General features: G+C 53.9%; 1 protein-coding gene across 1 annotated transcript in view; it reads right to left on the reverse strand.

Annotated features, from left to right (window-relative positions):
- Positions 1 to 18,659: 18,659 nt before the first annotated feature.
- The window catches only part of KCNJ9 (potassium inwardly rectifying channel subfamily J member 9), a 28,552-nt gene continuing 27,146 nt past the window's right edge, over positions 18,660 to 20,065 (reverse strand). Inside the window, exon 4 of the mRNA XM_034756898.1 lies at positions 18,660 to 19,809. Within this exon, the coding sequence (XP_034612789.1) occupies positions 19,751 to 19,809 (59 nt within the window). The 3' untranslated portion in view covers positions 18,660 to 19,750. The remainder of the gene's footprint in view (positions 19,810 to 20,065) is intronic.

Here is a 20,065-nt window from a genome sequence, read left to right on the forward strand (position 1 = left end):
CTCCAGGCTGAGCCTGGGGCAGGGAGTTGGGATGCATGAGGGGGTGTGGGGTACAAGCACTGGGAGGGAGTTTGGATGTTGGGGGGGGGACGGGCAGGAGGATGGGGTGCAGGAGGGGGTGTGGCTCAGGGCTGGGGCAGGGGATTGCGGTGCAGGAGGGAGTGAGGGGGACGGGCTCCGGACGGGTGGCTCCCAGGTGGCAGTATAGCAGGGCTAAGGCAGGTTCCCTTCCTGCCCTGGCCCCGCTCCGTTCCCAGACGCGGCCAGCCTAGCCCCGGTGAACTGGATTCAACCCCGGAGGTTTCACTCGCTGCCCAAAGTCACTTGCAATTTCCTGGTTTAATGAGGCTTCCTGTAACACGCTGGGATGGGGAATCCGAAGGAGGGCACTTTGTTGAGTGGTTAAAGCTGGAGACTCCTGGAGTGGCCTGGGGCGAGTGTCAGAAAAGCCCCCCGTGTCTGTTTTTTCCCCATTGTCACTGTAAGATGGGCTGATCAGAACCTGGAAGGGGGATGCTGTGAGGTGGGAGCCATCAGCGTGTGTGTTCTGGGCTGCATCAGCGTAAGGAATCACTGCACTGGGGCAGTTTTCAGGTACTGTAGAAAGCCCACCTTGGTGAAGTTCCCTAGCACGTCTCCCCGGCCCCAGCCTCCTCCGGATCCTGGCAGAGCTCGTCCTAGTTGTTGCCCTGGGAAAGGTGCCCCTCTGCTTGCTCCCAGCCACAGGCAGAGAGGGGTATCAGGACAGACCTTTGACCCCATCCCCCGTGGGTCTGAGGACTTTGTCTCCCTCTGGATTGAAACGGGACCTGGCACAATAGCGCAATTGGGGCCATCTGGGGTGTGACCCATGTGCCTGTGTGGAGTCTCATAGTGGCAGAGTTTGCCCATGTGGCTCTGACGGTAGGATCGGGGCCATGGCATAGAGGGTTTTGAATCTCCCTCCCCCTCCCTCCATTGTTTGCTTGGGAGGTAGGTTCAGCTTCAAGCCTGATCATGCAGCGGTTTGTAATTTTGTGTGTAGGCAAACAATGAAACTTTGTCTTTGGGGAGCAGCCCAGGGTCAAGCCAAAATCTGCCCGCAGAGCTTCAGACCAGGAAAACTTAAAAGGGAAAAAATCCTTTATTGCCAACGGCTGGCTCGGCCGGGCAGTGGGTGAAGCCTCACGTGGTAGAAACGGAAAGACTTGAACAATCCAAACAGCAATTCCACTGCGCAGGCAGATTGCGGCCGGCCTGAGCCTCACATTTCCCTCCATCAGTGAAGTTTACGCATGCCAATTTCACCTGTGGTGCTAATCAGTTTCACTTTCAGGTTGTCTCTGGTGCAGCTTTGGGCACCCTGGGTGTGCGGGGAAGGGGGGTGGGGGTAGGAGAATTGCGAATTGCATTCCATTCTCCACAAATCAGACGATTGGCTTTAAAATCATGACATTTTAAAAATAATAAAACAATACATTTAGGTTCTTTCTATTTGCGTCTTGGTTTGAGTCACGTTTTCCGGTTTTTCTCCCCGCTTACAAGGACTGGAAACGTCCTTATTTTCAAAACCAGTCTCAGGGAGGATGGTCTCTGCCTCGGGCAAGCTGGGGCTTTAAGCACTAGCTATCGCAAGGGTTTGCAATGGAGGAGGAGGGGAGGGGATGTTTGATTTGTTTTAAAGACATCGAGGCTTTATTCATAGATTCGAAGGCCGGAAGGGATCATTGTGCTCATCTCGGCTGGCCTCCTGCATAGCACAGGCCTAGAGCCGAGCTTTGAGAAAAACCTCCAATCTTGATGTAAAAATTGCCGGTAACAGAGAATGCACCACGACCCTTGGCACGTTCGTCCGTTTCTTCTCGCACCTGTGTAAACCTGGCGCCGCTCCGGTGGAGTCACGCCAGCATGAATGAGGTTGGGACTGGGCCCAAAGCAGTTCAACTCAAGCCACAGAGAGATTTCGAACGACTGTACAGAAGCAGAGGGCTGCTGCTCTGCCACCCCGTGCCCCGTTTACACGGACTAGTTCACAGTGAGTAGGGAAACGCTACCGCCGTGACCTGGGAGTGTCTTACTCTGGTATAAGTGACTACACCAGGTGCAAGGCAATGGAGACTGGATAGGATTTCGATCTCCCAATCTCATTTCAGTCCAGTGGTACTTAGACCCCTGGGAACTCCACCCGCTGAGATCTTCAGAATCATGTTGGGGCTGACAGGACTCTTCTACTGACAGGCGCAACCTACTCCGAGCAGGAGCCCTGGGGTTGCATTGAATTACTCCCATAGCGAATCGTATTCCTGAGCCCCCAACCTGTCCATTCCCAGGACGCTGGCCAAACCCGCTCGGCCCTGACCTCGTGCGCTCTGCTTTGTAACACTCTGTTTTCTAGTCAGCAAATGACCCTGTCCCAGCAGGGGTGGGTGGCAAGGAGATGCCAATGGGGCTCAGTGATCCCTGGCTCCCGGCCTCTGCCTTTGCGGGGAGGGATAGCTCAGTGGTTTGAGCATTGGCCTGCTAAACCCAGAGTTGTGAGTTCAATCCTTGAGGGGGCCAATTAGAGATCTGGAGCAAAAATCTATCTGGGAATTGGTCCTGTTTTGAGCAGGGGGTTGGACTAGATGACCTCCTAACTCTGGTATTCTATGAGTCTATGATACCAGGCGAGGTCACTGAGGAGAGGGCTGGGTCCCTCCCCATGCCTGCTCCCTCTGGTGTGCTAGGGCGTGAGCAGGCAGGGTGGGGGCAGTTCATTTTAGGCTTTTTATTTCCCCTTTGGATTTGGGGGGGAATTTTAGTTTATTTTATACTTTTCCCTGGAGCGGGTGGGGTTATTTCCCCTCAATTGCCGCACTAACCTGTGTCACAGCTGTCTGCCCCCTCGCTCCTGGAAGCCAGTGAATGTTGGGTGGGGGCTCACTCCAAGGGCACTAACCGGCAGCTCCAAGGGGGGGCGATAAAGCGCAAAAGGGGCATGGAGCCCGAGCTACCAAGCTGGGCCTACTTACACCTCCGACCTAGGCCTGCTGTGGAGGGAGTTTGTGTGTTTCTCTGTGGGGGGAGTGGGAGGGTTGGAACTTGCCCAGGCTGTGACTGCAGAGGGGACTTGTCCCAGCCTGGGGCGGGTCTGACGGGGGAGGGTCCCCTGTAATTCCTTCCCTGCTAGCCCTGGGGATCATGCCACCCTCTGGGATCATTAGCCCCCCCGTCTGCTGGAAGAGGCCATTGCATCTTTGGAGCTGCCAGTAGCACCCCAGGCCCCCACTTCTGACCCTGGAAGCTCTCTGCTCCCGGCTCATCTTGTTGAGCTTTGCGCTGCCCCGGCCCTGAGAAGCTGGAGTCACCCCCTGCAGGGCACTCGGCAAAGAGCAATGGGGCTGGTCAGGGGGCTGGAGGATTGATGGGGGGTGGAAGGGCCAAACCTGCCCACCCTTGAAAGGCCTAATGTCAAGAAGGGGGGGTGGGGCAGCAGGATCTGCGAGCACCGGGTGGGGCAGGGGCACGGGGAAAGACAAAGGTAGGGGAAGATGTGTCCCCAGAAAGTGGAGGGGGTCTCCCCAGGGCCCGGGGGATGTGCCCTGGGGGCTGAACCTGCCCTGGAGGAGGAAGAGGAGCTGAATATGGTGGGTAGGTCTGTGTCAGCTCTGTGCGTCGGGCAGCAGTGCGGGATGCAGAGAGGACACCCCTGCGACTCAGGCCCAGCAGTGACAGGTGGCGTAGAGCCGGATGCCTACGTGGGCACGGATGGATTTGGATGCAGGGTGAAAGGTTGTGCAGGCAGGAGAGGATGGGAACTGGTGCCCACACAGCTGAGGACTCCCAAGGCCAGCTTGGGAGAATCCCAGGGGGCAGGGGGTTGATTTTTCCAGGCAGGGATGGGGGGAGGTTGGGATGCAGCCTGGACTCTGCTGTTTTGTGTGTGCTTTTCTGCAGGCAGTGACACACCTTGTGCTGCCCCATTAAAGCTGAATTTTCAGGCTTGGGCCTTGGTGCATTTTAATCATTGGTCAGTTTCCTCCTGGTTATGCCCTGCCCCGCCCAGCTTTGCTGTCCACACTGAAGAGGCAGCAGAGAGAGGGATGGCAGTGGGCCAGCGCCCTGGGCTAGGAGTCACCATGCCCTGGGCATCTAGGCCTGTCTCCGCCACTGCCTTGCTCTAGGGCCCTGGGTACATCCCTTCCTCTCACAGATATGGACAGTGCAGCCATGAATCCCCCAGCACAGAGTGCTGCAGCCCCACCCCTATTTCCATCCTGCCCTGCCATGGCCCCTGCAGCAGGGCTGGTGAAGCGGGCAGGGCTACTGGCAGCAATTCCCAGGCTTGGGGAGTGAGTGGTCCCTATGTGCCAACAGCACAGGGCCTGGGGTCCCTCTTAGGGGAAGGTTAGCCTGGCCACCAGTGCCCTGAACTGTGAGCCAGTATGACTGGGCTTCAGCTCCCACCTCTGCCAGAGGCTTCCTGGGCAACCTCAGGCAGGGTCTGTGGTTCCTGCCTTAGTTTCCCCATCTGTACATGGGAATAATAACTAACTCTGAGGCATGGCTGGAGGGTGAATTGGTGCCTGAGACAGAGGCGCTCAGCTGGTGTGGTGATATAGGCCTCTAGATCAGAAGTTCTCAAACTGTGCTCCGAAGCCACCAGTGGTCTGTGAGCTCCATTCCGGTGGTCCATGGATAGTTCCCTCTAAGGTGCGTGCCTGGGCGGCTGCACACAAAAGAATGAAGGGCCACCCACCTAATTAGTGGAGCCTCATAGGCATGGCTCCACTAATTAGGTGCCTGGACCCTGGAAATGGCACACATGTAAGGTGAGGTGGTGGTGTTGGGGGGAATAGGGCATAGGTGGGAGGGGGCAGTGGGGTGAGAAGAGGGGGTGGGAGGAATTTGGGACATGCAGGGCTGCGGCGGCCAGAGCAAGAGGTGACTTTCCCCAGCTCCAGGGCTGTGGCTGCCGAGGAGAGATGGCCCTCCTTCCCAGCCCCAGCTCCGGGGCTGCCGCAGCGGGGAAGCGACCCCTCTACTTCCCAGCCCCAGTTCGGGGGTGCTGCGGTGGGGGAGCGACCCCCTTCCTTCCCAGCCCCAGCTCGGGGGCTGCCGCAGTAGGGGAGCAACCCCCTTCCTTCCCAGCCCCAGCTCGGGGGCTGCCGTGGCAGGGGAGAGAGGGCACATCCATCGCATTAGAAAGGTAAGAGTACTGATATTAAAATATGAATTGTGTGCTTTTATGTGTAGAACAAAAAAACAATTATTAAGGTGGTTTTTTAATATAATGCTTTTATCCAAAGCGCTTTCCAATAGTTAGCTAACAGTACAAACATTTGGAAAGATCATTCAATGATCTGCCGAGACCCTCAGCAATTTTCAAGTGGACCGCGAAAAAAAAAGTTTGAGAACCACTGCTCTAGATGGATGATTTCAGCATCCCTCACTGCCTTTGACCCACTCCGGCTGACCCCGGGGCGATCACGCCATGCAAACCGCAGCACCGGCTGAGCCGGAAACCCCTGGAGGTGGAGCGGAGCTTGTTGTCTACTTTGTGGTTCTTTGCATCGCAGCAATGAGTAATTCCACCGCCTGCCTCCCTGGGATGCAAATGAAAGGGAATGTGAGATTCACCCTGCCGGGTGGGTAGGTTGCCCTGGCTGTTGTTACAAGTAAAACCCTTAGCACCAGGCTGGGGCATTGGCTCCTAGGGGGCGCTGTGCTGCAGGGACGGGGGCATTCCCGCCCAGTCGGTGCTGTCCCCACTGCCCCAGTGTGGTGGTCAGGGGCTCTGTGCTGCAGGAAGTGGGGCTCAGCAGGGGGTGCTCTCCCCGGACATTAGTGCTGGCCAATGTGGTGTTCGGGAGTGCCAGACTGCAGGGAGCAGGATAGGGCCCTCTCCCCATGGACTCAAGGATGGCTCCAATGCCCTCCCTGCTGGCGGCAGGTGCCGTGCTGCTCCGGGTTCTGCCTTTGGGCTGTGACGTGGTCCTGATTCACTCTAGGATCCCAGGACACTTTTTTCAAAGAGCCTCATGACCTGGCCCTATCCTGCCATTGGCAACTCCATCCTGCCTCCTTTAAATTCCCCCTGCTGATTCTGCTGGACCCTGGATGGTTTTCTGCTTTCTGTCATCAGCTGTCTCGTTGCTGAGCTATGTTCCCCCCAGGCGTGGCCACAAGTGCGGCGCGGGGCGTAGAGGGCTTCTTGTCTCATCTGCAATCTGCGCCTGACTCCTCTGCACCTTAGGCAGCCAGTTACCAGTGCAACCTGCACGCCAAACACTGCCCTGCTGCGTGGCACTGTCCAGGGAGGCAGCGCTGGAGGGAGGAGAGCTGTATGGAGCGTGCCAGCAGTGCAGCTTGGCCACCAGCTTGTACGCCTGGGCCCCTGGGCTCCCACCCAGCCAGGCCCCTCCTCTTTCCCCAGGTCCAGTTCTGCCTCCTACATGCCCTGGAGTAAGTGATGGCACGAGGTGCCTGGAGCACTGGGCCCGGCTGCGTCTCCAAATGCCCCAGCGATCAGAGCGCCGGTGGTCACACTCGCCTTCCCGTCCCACTCACTTGCCCCAGGCGCAATAGGGCTGCTACGGCCTAGTGCTGGTGGGTGCGATGGGTAAGGATCAGCAGCCAAAGGGTTAACCCATTGCAAGCTCTGCCCCGGAGCCTATTGCTGCAGGGGATGTGGCCGGTGCTCCTGCCTCAGCTCGGTGCCAGGGGGCAGTTCCAGTCTCCCTGCATGTAAGGAGGTACCAGGAGCTGCTAAGTGCAGGATTCCTCTGCTGCCCCTGGGATGTTAGCTGCAGCATGGCCCAATTGCATTGGTTTTGGAGCCGGAGCACCATGGCTCCTGGGATCACGGGGTGGAGGGACGGGACTCATGGCCAGAAGTTGTAGGAGTGGAGTGGGCTTTGCTGCGTCTGCTTTCTCTGTCTGACTGGACATGGGCCCTAGAGGGCAATTCCCCTCCGAGAGCCAGAGCTGGGGTGCAGCCGGGCCGCGGAGAATGAAATTGCACTAGCAGCTTTTGTTGCAGGGAGTGAGTCATGCATCGCGGGGCGACTATAACGTAAAGAGAGGAGCCAGTGAGTTCTTAGGAGCAGGGCCTGCCTTCCTGTTCTGTGTGTACAGCGCCAGGCACAGCGGGGCCTGGCCCTCGGCTGCGGCTCCTGGCTGCTACTAATAAATAATAACACAAAGCGCCTCTCACCAGCCTGCTTCTGCCTGATGCTGCCGGACATTTCAGATTCTAATTGGCATTAGCCTCACTTGTCACCTATGTGTCCCCATCCCGATGGCACCATCCAAGTAATTTTTTACATTAAAAACCAACCCAACACATTAGTATTTTTTTTTCCTGAGCCAAACTGTCCATCTCAGCTCAGATGACTAATCCTACACTAATATCCCAGGGCCTTCATCTCACTAGTGACCCTACAATAATACTGCAATACTTGCCTGTGAAACTCAAGGGATTTTTTGGAACACTGCAAGTAACAGCTCCAGCACACACAGGCCCTTGTTCCTTGCAGGGTTCCAGTGAATCTTTCATTTCTATAAGCAAGTATTAAAATATCCCAGGGTCTTCAGCCCACTGCCCCTTAGCAACCCAACAATCAAATGGCAGAGAGTGCTGCCCCACTCCCGTGGGTGACCCTACAATAACAAACCAGTGTGTATAACTTGTGCTTAAGCCCAACAATGACAAAAGAATGTGTACACAGCTAATTCTCCAGGGTTACCCTTTGTTAACAGTACGGTGCATGGTGCCCAGTGTACAGAGCCCTACAATAACAAACCACTGTTTGCATTGGAAAAATATCTGTGAAGGAAACAGATTTCAGGGTGAGGCTCCCAGGAAGCTACGGTAAACACCACAGAGAGGAAAGAGTTGAACATTCTCAAATGCGGCAGGTGATAACGCACCTCTCAGGACTCCGGGGTTCTCTGCGCATCTCCACCACTGGCCTTCTGTAGGCCCTTGGGTAAGTCAGCCTTCTCTCTGTGCTGCAGTTTTCCTGTCTCTAAAATGAAGCTGTGCCTTGAGATCCGTGGCTGGGCAGCCCCACAGCGCTAAGCAGCGTGAAGTAATCTTGTACAGATGTTTGTTTCAAGTGCAGTGGAAGGGGAGCCATTGTAATGCTGCTAATTTTCTTACGCCTGTCACAGCTAGAGTTTCTAACCGAGGTTAGGGCCCTGTGGTGCCAGGTGCTGCACGGACACAGAGCGAGAGCCAGGAGCTCATGATCTAAATAGATAAGATAGGTGGGAGGAACAGGGATGGGCAGGAGCTTGGCCAAGGTCCCACAGCAGGTCACTGGGGTGCTCCAGATCAGGGCCTGGCCCTATCCTGCCCCCGGCTGCCCTGTACTTACTTTTCTTGCACTCTCTCTCTCTCCCTCCGTTCCCAACCTCCCCGCTGTCACATCGCCTGTGCATTTCCTTCATTCATATTGCTGCCTCTCTGAGCACAGCTCTTTATTTGGACTAGCCACCCCCAGGGGACACAGACTTCAAACGCCAAAGGATTGTGGGTATGTGCTTTCCTGCCCACCCCTGCGGCGATGTCTCCAAAGCTCTTCTGCTTCGTTCCCCCCGTTTGCGTTCCCCACCCCCCGCCGCCCAACTAGGTTGATTGCAAATGTTTTCACTTCCCCTCTTTTCTGGCGGTGAAACTGCAGCTTCATCACAGCTCTCGGCCAGCTCCTGGCGCTTCAGCTCCCAAGCGTGTGCTGTAAGGTACATTCAGTCCCTCTGTGACCTCTCCTCCTTCTGCACCGCATGCGCGCCGCAGTGCCAGCCAGAGCCAGCCAGCTGCAAATTGCGTGTAAATGGAACACGCTTGGGAAATGTGAGTCGAGCCTCCCTCCCCCCCACCCTCCACTTACTGCTCCATAGAAGAGTATAACAGCCTACTACTGCTACCTTTAGTTCAAGTGGCCGGGCTGTGCGGCTGAAGCTCCAGCAGTTCAAACCCTGTTGAATTTGTTACGTAAATGCCCCAATCCCTGTTGTGGAAAGGAGCATAGCTTCTCCTTGCTTTACCTCCTTCATCAGCAGCCATCCTCCACCCCAGAGGTGGCTGCATTTCTGGGGGGGTGACTCCATTTGAGGTGGGTAAACACCAGAGAAGGAGAAGAATCAGTTTGGCACGAAGGGGCGCATCTAGGAGTGATGGGGTGGAATGAAGGAGGAGAGAATTTAAACTGACTGTCCCCCCCAGGGAAGGGGTGGGAGCCCCCTGTTGTGGGACAAGGCCCAGGAGAACACAACAAAGGGTATAATCCTTCCTGCCTTTTCCAGTATGATTGGGCAACCCCTGCACACGGGCCAGTGTCAAATCTCAACGATCCCTGTGTCAATGCAGACACAGGCCATGGACGCCACGGAAGTGACTGCAGAGTTACACTCCGCTCAGAAGCCACCTAGCAATCCCTGTGGTGCTTTGGAGTCCTTCCATCCGAAAGACGCCACGGCAGGTTTTGTGGGGAAAGGCTCAAGACACAGAATCTGCAAGTTGTGATGGCGTGCAAATGGAACACGCTTGGAAAGTGCGTGTCTTGAGGGGGCCATTTAGGGATCTGGGGCAAGAATCTGTCTGGGAATTGGTCCTCAGGGGGGTTGGACTTGAGGTCCCTTCCAACCCTGATATTCTATGATGGTATCTTGGTGGCTTTTTTTTTTTTTTTTGCTTGGGGCAGCAAAAATGGTAGAGCTGGTCCTGTTGGGATCCATTGTATTAAAATGCAATTGTGTGTGTGTGTTATTGTGGAATTGTACGTATTGTTTCCATAGGAAGGGTAAATAGGAGATCAGCAGGGGGCGATTAGGCGAATTCACACAGGTTGTAACATCTCCAGAGAAGCCACCCCCCTGGAGATGGGTCACATATACTGGTTCAAACTGGATTCTCCAGTGACCAACAGCCAGAGAAAGGGTTTTTGGATAAAGAGCCTGGTTTTAAACTGGCTCAGGGCCTTCTCCCTGATCCAGCAAATGGACAGGACCCCAAGGCCACAGACGGTCCCAATCCTTTGGGAAGGGTTGGAAGGACGGGGCCCACTGAGGCCCCATAAGACGGAGCACTTATTCAGAGCTGAAGCTGCGATGAACTTGTACCAACAAGGGCTGGGTGTCCGAAGGACTCCTGCTGCCAGAATCCATGAGAAGCGTGGGAGGAATGCTGGTGAGCTGATTAGCAGGTACGTAGGTTCTCTAGTTGTTTGGCATGTGTTTAGTCTGTAATGCTTTTACCTTGAGAATAAAGCAGACGTGTCTCAGAAGTGCTGCGGGGTACCTTATAATCGTAGCAATGACACCAGGTAATAATACTGAACCGGCAGGTGGAGAGAGGCAATTTCTCCGAAGAGAAAGCCACCAGGTGTCTTGGGCAACCTGAACACATGGCAGGGGACAGTGCAGCCTGGAGGTTAGAGTGACCAGATGTCCCGATTTTATAGGGGCAGTCCTGATATTTGGACTTATATAGGCTCCTATTACCCCCCACCCTCTGTCCCGATTTTTCACACTTGCGGTCTGGTCACCCTGCTGGAGGTACCCCAGCCAGAAGGGCTCCACCCAGAAAGCAATGCCTGGGGAGCTGGCCTCCTGAGAGAGTGCGGGGCCTTGCTGGGCCACTGAGGGGAAAGACGGGTGCAGTTGCCCTAAACCAGCCTCCCTGAGTGAAACCAGCTGAGCCAGCAAAAGCTCGGCTGTGCCAGTATAATGGCTTCTGTCGCAGACCGTCCCCAGGCCCACAGGGCTGTGCTAACAGTGGCAGGCCAGGCCTGGCCCGGGTAAACACAGGTCTTGAGGCCAGTCTGTCTCTGCTGGCGGCCAGGCGCTATCCCTTGCTGCTGTTACGATGATCATCACCGTGCACGTTTTACAGCAGCTTTTCATCCATTGAGCTCCAAGCTGGTCAGTCTAGTCACCCGTTTTACAGATGGAGAAACCGAGGCATAAAGATTTACCCAAGGGCGAAGCTGGGACTAGACCCCAGGTCTCCTGCCGCTCAGCAGCACCTCCGTGAGCCAAAGGGGAAACCTGCCTTGCTTTTCTTTGCAGTCCAAACGCCACCTGGGCCAAGCTCTGCCGGACGGGCGGGCTGAATGCTGGCAGAGCCGTCGCTGGGGCGAATGGGACTCGAACACTGACCTGGACAAATCTCCCGGCATTTGGTGCCTAATGAAAACTAAATGTCCTATCACCAAAGCTCAAAACCCCTATAACCCCCTCCCTCAATGTACCCCTCTGCCCCCGCCTCCATTGCCTTTCCCCTGTGCTGCGGGGAGATGGGAATTTGCCACTGATCCCTGGCGCTTTGTAATTATTTATTCCATTATATTAGCTTCCCAGCCCCTGCCCCAGCTGGCCTCCTGCTGCAAGGAATGGATGGGAAATAGGTCAGGGATAATGTTTGTCTATCGGGGGGGACAAAGCATTATGGTGGGGGAAGGGAGGACATAAAGGGTCTCGCTTGGGATTATGTTTATTCCCAGGGTCCTTTAACAACAGCACTTGGGCCCTGTGTGATGATCACTGAAAACAGACAGAGCTCTTATTAGTAGCATTAGGGTAGAACCTGGTGGCCCTGACTGAGACTGGGGCCCCACTGCGCTAGGTGCTGTTTGTGCATATAGGAAGAGACGGTCCCTGCCCCAGAGAGCTCACCATCGAAATAAACCAGCCAGCCCCAGAGTGTGTGTGTGTGTGGGGGGGGGGGGGAAACTGAGGCACAGAGAAGGGACACAACTTGCCCAAAGTCACTCAGCAGATCAGGTGTCCTGACTCACCGTCTCATGTCACAGCTACAAACTGACATCTATCATCTGTCAGGGCCCCAGCTGGGATCAGCAACTGTTCCCAGGGCACCTCCGGCCTGGCTGGAAGCTCCAGGAATTGCCCACCAGGGCCCATTCTCTTGATGTTCACTCCCATGCGTGGAGGTGCTTAGAAGTGGGTAGCGGGCGGGCGTGGCGCAGTGAGGTCTAGACAGCCAAAGCGGTGCTGGAGCAGCCAGCTGTGGGGATGGCCGGGCTGAGCGCCCCACGCCACAGACAACTGAATCCCCAGTGAGTAGGACCTAGGCAGCAGGGAAATCTGTGTTAAGGGGCCAACCCACATGGGTCACTTAATGGAGGAAAGTGGAGGAGGATTTCAGTGGGCCTCATTCTCCTTTGCCCGGCTCCCCTGATCCTTGTGCCCAATCTTCCATGGCCCTGATCCTTGTGCTCGATCCTCCCTGGCTTGACTGGCACCTTGCACCATCCTTTACAGCAGCACAAACCAAAACTGTCGTATTTCACATCCACTTTGCCCTGCTGTGAGAGCCACACGGTGACTTGTGGCCAGGGAGTTTGTGGGGCTCTCTCACAGCAGCAGGCTGCTGCCTTGCACAGACTGGGCTGTAATTAAGTCCCAACGAGCCCTTGTTTGCTGCTGCAGACTGAATGCCAGGCTCAAATCCCGGCTCTTCTCTGGAGCTGGGCCTCCCTGCGTTCAAACAGCAGAGACAACTCTGTGTGCAGAGGCTTTATTTGGAGCGGCTTCCACCAGCCTGAGCTCAGGAATGTGGTCCCTGTTCCTCGCCATCCCAGGAGATCTGGTTCATGCAGAGCAAAATCCAGACCCAGGCTGAGGTGGGAAAGAATCCAGCATGGAAACGACGGGGCTTGCTATTTATTGTGTGTATTTTTAGATCTGGCCACTGCAGACTAGACACATTTAGCCTGCAGAGGAGGGGCACATTTTTAACAAGGAGGGGAATTAACTACTAGAGCAGCTCACCACAGGCTCATGGATTCCCCATCACTTGGAGTCTTTGTGTCAAGACTGGTGCTTTTCAAAAAGATACGCTCTAGCTAACCCACCAGATATGGGCTGGATGCAGGAATCACTGGGTGAGGTTCTCTGGCCTGGGGTTATGCAAGAAGTCAGACTAGATCTCAGTGGTCTCTTCCTGCCTGAGCTCTATGAATAATCCCGAGAGAATCACTGATTCGGCAGATTTCTCCTCTTTCTTGACTTGCAAATTGTCTGTGGTTTCCTACAATTCATTGGTTGTTCCCTGAAGGCTCCCACGTCACTAATGCTTGGTTCATTGTTCTTTCAGCACAGTGGTTACAGCCATTCCATCTCCAAAGTGCCAGCTGTGCCCATTTTATTTTGACTGGACACATGGTATCATTTCCAATATCCAATTTCCAGCGCTTTTATGGGACACTAATTAAGTGTGCATCATGTATACCCCCATCTTCTGGGCCACAGAAGAGGATAACAGCCTACCGTTGGTGCTAGTTGATGGAGTTGCTCCATTCGCTCAAGAGTTAGAGGCTCCGGCGCTCTTTGTGATGAAGGCCACGGGATCATTTCTCTGCGATGACTCGAGGCGGAGTGGGGTCAGCTGTTGCTCAGCGAACAGTTCAGAATTGGCTCTCAGATGGTTGCTTAAAAACTGCTGGAATATTGATGGGATGGGAGCACCGACATAGCCAGCTCCAGTGAGCTCGGCCCACATTCCCAGGGACTCAGCACCTGCATCCAGAGCTAGATTGTCAGGAGAGTCATGCACCCAGCAGGGTGAGTGCTTGGGAAAATTGGGCCACTAATGGTCTTTGGCCTGGGCCATGCAGGAAGTCAGACTAGAGGCTGCTAAGGGTCCTTTCTGGCCTTAAAATCTATGAATCACAGGGAGGAGTGTGTGTGTGTGTGTGTGTTAAATTAGAGGGACCTGTGTTCTCCCCAGGCACACTGATCCCCATGAGGTCCAGGCTGGTGGGTCTGATTGAAGGAGCAGGGTCGTGTTCAGGCCGGCCCAAAATCTGTTCCAGTCATACCCATCGGTTGTTCCACTGCCAGCATCCCAGTGCCTACGTCCTTTAGAAACCAACGTCTTTACCTCCCAGGTGACTGTATCCACCCAGGTGCTGGAACCAGCCACCAGGCAGCTCCCTGCAGTGGGAGCATCAGCCCAGAGCAGCAAGTGACACAAAGCCACAGCCCTTCCTTTGGGAGGGGAGGGGGCGGCTCGGGGGCACAAGGAAAGCCGGGCAAAGGAACTTTACCTGCTGCCAGATGTAGAGAGTAATTTTGCTTGCTAATTAATTAACTGGTACACGGCACTTCCCCACTGATGGGAAAACAGCTGCTGAGACCAGAGCTGCCCTGAAAGGTTCCTCTGCTGGCCCAGATCTTGCTCAGGCCCCACTAGCAGTGCTGGGCTGGGAGGCAGAGGAGAGATGCAGTGGCAGAGGATGCTCTAAGGATGCAGGGTAGCCTGGGCCTGGGGGTGGGGGGGTGCCCTGTGGTATCAGGCTCAGCAGGACATGCTACTGCTGCCACCAAGAAATAGCCGGGGCTCGAATCATGCCTCCAGCAGCCCCAATGCACAAGGAGTCTGCGGTCTGGCCACGCCCACATGCCAGCAGGCCACACCCCTTTGGAGATGTGTGGCATGATAGCTGGGGCTCTCCTAGCACTGAGCAGGGGTGCTGGATGGGTATTCTGCCCTGCTTTTGAGTGGGTGTGTGGGAATGCCAGTGCCCTGTCTCTCCTAAAACACCGGCTAGCCTAGCGATAGATACAAACGGAACCCACCACTGAAATGCAGCCACCTCTGGGACTGAGCATGGCAGCAGTTCAGCAGCCACATGGCACCCATGCAGCAGGGTAGGGCCTGAGGGAGAATCCTGCATGCAGCTGAACCTGGAAGGAGGGGTTTAGTCTGACCAGGGTTAATCTCTGTGCTCCAGCCACAAATACCAATGGGATCAGTAATGACAAGCGGGCCCAGTCTGTGCTTTCCCTTTTATTCGAGAGGCAGCGAGCACCTCATCAGTGCAACCTAGTGAGCCCCCCACTCCCCTCCCTGCAGTGAAACACCCCCCGCTGAGCCCCCCACACCTTTCCCTGAAATGCAGCTCATCACACCCTGCAGCTGGCAAATTGGAGCCATCAGTCATCATGGAGGAGAAGAGATCTTCACCTCTGGAGTCTTAAACTTCCTGCAACACCTGAGTTTTCCTTGCAGGTCTCCCAGCCTGGTCCTAGCCAGCTGTGACCCAGCTTTGCTTTGGAGAGTCAGTGAGCTCCTGGCCCAAACAGGGCACAACTGATCCCTGACGGAAGACTCCTAAGAGCCAATCTTCCCTAGCGGCGCAGCATGTTCCCAGCATTCTGGGGTTCTCATGGGGCTGGCCCTGCAGGCTCCGACTCTTGTCTGAAGCCGCAGAAGAGCCCGGATGGAGCGAGCAGGCAGAGAACACGGCCCCTCGTTTAGTGAGGGCAGCCTGAGCCGAGTGGCTGTGCGGAGCTCAGCTAGCGAGTCCGGGGCTGGCAAGGCAGAATGAAATCCCGCGCTGTGCCCATTGTGCCAGCGTTCCCTCTGGTACAGTGACGTCTGGGGGCAGGGCCAGGCAGTGGCTAACGTTCGAGGAAGAAGGGATTTGGGGTGAAAACTGGAACTGGTTGACTTTATTTTTTTGGTCTGAACAAAGCCATATTCTGAAAGTTTTCCGTGGCCTACTGCAGTTGGGTAGCATCCCTTTACCGAGGCTGGGAATTCTCTAGCGAGCCGCCTGCCTGGCTGCTATTGAGAAGCCACTACAACCTAACAGAGTAGCAGTGTATCCATATGCTAGGCCTTGTGGATTTAGATACAGCTAGTAAACACAGTTATTCGGAAGCCAGCTGTGTTCATGTCGTCTGGATTCTTATTATCGTGTACAGAGCAAAGACACAGCATTTGCAATAGACATTCCCCTCCACTCCGCCCCACCCCCAATTCTTCATTTTTTTGTTCCACTTTCAGTTTCTGGGCTGATTTAGTTGTGTTTGTTTTTTCATCAGCAGTTTTCGCTATTTGGTCTAATCACTTGGGGGGAGGTTTCCACCCTGCTCCACTCAAACAACACTGGATTCTGAAAATAGGAAGTGTTCCTGGAGTGAAAAGCACCGGCTCGGGGAACAAAAACAACCATCAAGAATCTGATTTTTAAAAATCCGTCGAAAATTTGAAAGAGGCAAAATTGGTTCAGGGCAGTTGCAAAACCAAGAGGAGGAAAATGCATTAATGGTTTTTGAAATGTCTGCAACCTTTTAGGGCTGTTTTGAGCAGCTCTACCTATGTATTGTTATAATTAAGGACCCCACGGTGCTAGGCAGTGTAAAAAGCCCGCCCTGGGCCCAAAACGCTGACAAGCTAATGGGATGGATGCCCGTCCAGATTCTCACAGATATTTAGGTGCCTGACTCCCATTGGTCTCAATGGGGGGTAGGCACCTAAATACCTGTGCCTTTGTCAGCAGCCTTTTAATAATCCTCTTGGTGGACAAACTGCTGCTGGAGTAGAATCCTTCCTTTTATATTGATAATTTGTATAGAAGCCTCAATCCAGAGCAGACCACCACTGTGCTAGGATCTGTACGCACACAGAACCAAAAGACAGTCTCTGCCCCGGGATGTGTCATAGTGCAGTGCCCGTATCATCAAAATTAAAGCTGGGATCTGCTTCTCTTTCTTCTTCTTCTTCTTCTTCTTCCTTTATGTCACTTTTCCTGGTGGGGGTCACAGCGGCAGCATGGAGAGTAGGGAGGACCAGACCTCCTTTTCCTCCGCAACATGTTCCAGCACCTCCTGGGGGATTTCCAGGCCAGCCGGCAGATATCGTCCCTCCAACATGTCTTGGGTTGGCCTTGGGGCCTCCGCCCAATGGGACGTGCCCGGTAGAGTTCCAATGGAAGCCTCCTAGGGGGGGCATCCTTATCAGGTGCCCAAACCACTTCAATTGGTTCCTCTTGATCTGGAGGTGTAGCGGTTCTATTCTGAGACCCTCCCACAGAGCCGATCTCCTCACCGTATCTCAGAGAGTAAGCAGAGCCACCTTGCAGAGAAACCTCATTTCCGCTGCTTGTACCCACTATCTTGTCCTTTCGGTCATTACCCAAAGTTCATGACCACAGGTGAGGATGGGGACATAGAGTGACCTGTAAACTGAGAGCTTTGTCCCAGAACTCAGCTTCCGCTTCACCACCACGGATTGGTACAGCGCCCGCATCACCGCCACACCAATCTGCCGATAAAAGTGGGTGGAGTCAAGTCGGGCCACCTATGTAACCTGGCTTTGACCAGCCTGAAAAGGAGATGGGGACCCATCTTGGGGGCTCACTATCTGTGAGGTGAAGGGTGGGGGTCGGGTGCGATCCCAGAATGGCAGCAGGAGGGACGAAGCATGACAGACTGGCCCTCCGCAATGGAAACTAAAGCTGGGATCATTAGTAAAATATTGTGGGGTGTGGGGGGAGTTGGACACATTTCTGCCGCAGTTTTCCTGCATGTGAAAAAAAAAACCCTAAGACTTGTGACATTTTTTCACAGTTTTTCACTGAAAACTTCCTCCTCCAAAATTGTTGTTTTGTTAGTTTCCATCACAAACCTTTTTTGTTTGATTTGTTGTCATGCCGATGCCTTTCTGGAAGAGACGCTTTAGCCAAACACAGTTTATAGGGCTCTAATCAGGGGAATCTGGGTGAAATATAATGGCCTGTGATATACAGAAGGTCAGACCAGATGGTCTAATGGCCTCTTCTGGCCTTAAAACTCGGTGGCTGTATGGATTATTTCTAATTGTCTCCAAATACATTTATGATTGGCCACTTGGCATCACATGGTGTTTTCTAAAAAAAGCTGGACTGCTCCAGAAATGGAGGGCGTGTCTGGAGAAATCACAGTTTTGGATCATGCATGTTATTGGCTTTGGGCAGAAGCAGGACTTTATCCTAGCATGCCTCACAGGGCAAATTATACCCTACATTGTGCAATATTGGGTCTAACATTATCTCCACCATATAGATATTCATGACCAAAGTGGCTAGCCAGTACACATGCAGGGGAACCCAGATCTGATGGTTAAATACACGGATGGCATTGTGAAAAACGATTACTGTCCTTCACCCGGACTAACTCAGAGAGTCCCCATTTTTGGATGTTTTTTTCCCACTTGGCACACACCGAACAGATCTGTTCCAGCGATGACTCCATTGCCGGATGCTGAGGAAGTGGAATTTGGAAGCTTTTTCCAGGGCATCTCGCCGTCTCTTCCCCTTTCTAATCGCTCTTCCAGGCGTGGAGTGTTAAAAGCCAAGTTCCCAGAACTCAGGACTGGAGTGCCTGATGCGAGATCTATGCAGCCTCCCTTCTATCTCTCAAGCACTCTCAGCATCCAAGTGCCTGTAGCTACAGTGCAGATGCTACTGCAGTTCAGTGCCACGTATCTCTCTTGCTCAGCTTAAAAGCTCCACTCTGTGGTGTTATTGGGAACTCTGCCCTCAGCCACGCAGGCCCCAAGTCAGTAAGACATTTAAGCATGGGTTTGGGGGTTGGACTAGACGACCTCCTGAGGTCCCTTCCAACCCTGATATTCTATGTTTAAGTGGTTTGCAGAATAGGGAGCTGAGAAGTGCCTCTTTTTAACTCTGGCCATTTTACCAGAAAGATGTTAAGTTCTCACTGGTTTGAGGTGCATCCATTTTTCGGTACCCACCATGGCTCTGGTTTCCATGGGTGCTGCTGGGCAGCCAAGACGACAGGTGGAGCAGGTGTCAGCAGCATCACTGGAATTCAGACCCTGGGTATCTCAAACTGGAGGCGCCCATAACTAGGGACCATTTTTGACAAAATGAGTCCCATTGCGATGAGAGACCTGTTCCCTAACCACGTCTCCAAGGCATGGTCTGCTCCTTTGCCTCACACCGACCCTGGCTCTTGAAATCCGGCTTCCCCTTGATTTAATTCCCTTTGTTTTTCGGTACACAGGCCAAAAGGCCAGATCCTCAGCTGGGGTGAACAGAGACAGCTCTGGTGAAGTCAGTGGACTCTGGGCTGGGAACTGGCAGGGCTGGCTTCTATTCCTGGCCTTGGGTGAGTTGTTTCCCCACCTGCCCTTTGTCTATTGGGAGCTCTTGTGGGACTGCCTGTCGCTGGGTGTGGATGTGTGTAGCACCTTGCACCATGGGTACCTGCGCTCAGGAGTGGTCCTCCAGCACTGCCGTAATATAGCAGATAATGGCGCAACTCTGGTTTACACCAGTTGAGGATCTGGCCCAAAGTCTTGGACGGCAGAGGGGAGACGGCATGTCCATTTCAAAACCTTTTTTTATTAAAAGAAAGCAAGAGAAACAGCAAGCGTGGGAGCTTTGGGGGTGCTAGTGTGTCTGAGTGCGGGGGAGGGCAGGGCACTGGGGACGCTCTGCAGGTCACCCGACATCATGCTGCCCATAGCCGGTCCTGGTCTTTGCTGTAATTCTCTCTCATTTCCTTTTTATCCATCTACGCTTTCTGTTCATGAGTTTAATCTTTGCATAAATCCCTCAACCTGCTGAGTTACCCATCACAAAGCCATGGTTGACCACAGAGCTTGTCTTCATGGGTCCTTTCTCCAGCTTATCTACCTATGTATTCCACTCCTTGACATTCTCCATCTATCTCTCCAGCTATGCAGATACACCAGTGCATAGCCCCCGTCCATCCGCCCCATGGTCCGTGCACCCAGTCCCTCGCTCCTCCATACACTTATCGAGCTGCTCCACACTCTTCTGCTTCCATAGTCATCTTTCTGCAAGGCCATTCTTCCAGCGCTTCATACCGCGCACCCATACGCTGAGGACAGCTACTCCTCTTCTGTTGTCCCGTTCACTCATCCATCTTGTTCTTAGGTCCATCCTTCCATCCCACCTGTTTGCTCCAAAATGACACGCCATCCCATGCTTCTATACAATTGATGTCACTGCTATAAAAACCCTCCTCCTGCTCCTTCATGGAGCGGGCCTCGTTCATTTATCTGTACAGCTATAAAATAGACATATGTTTATAAATATCTGATTTATTACCTGCATATTCACCCCTTGCACACAACTCCGCCATATCGGCAGAGTTGCTACCACTACCCATTTTACCCTGTTTTATAGACCCAAATAATGGGGTACATCTGCCATCCATTTATCTCCCCATTCACTCTTCTCTCTACCTCCTTTGCCAGCTATCACTCCTTCTTCTGTCCATCCCTCCTTCCCAAACACCTGTTGCTTCATGAGTCTCCTTCCTC

Source organism: Trachemys scripta, chromosome 24 (assembly GCF_013100865.1).
Source record: "Trachemys scripta elegans isolate TJP31775 chromosome 24, CAS_Tse_1.0, whole genome shotgun sequence".
Classification (NCBI taxonomy): domain Eukaryota; kingdom Metazoa; phylum Chordata; order Testudines; family Emydidae; genus Trachemys; species Trachemys scripta.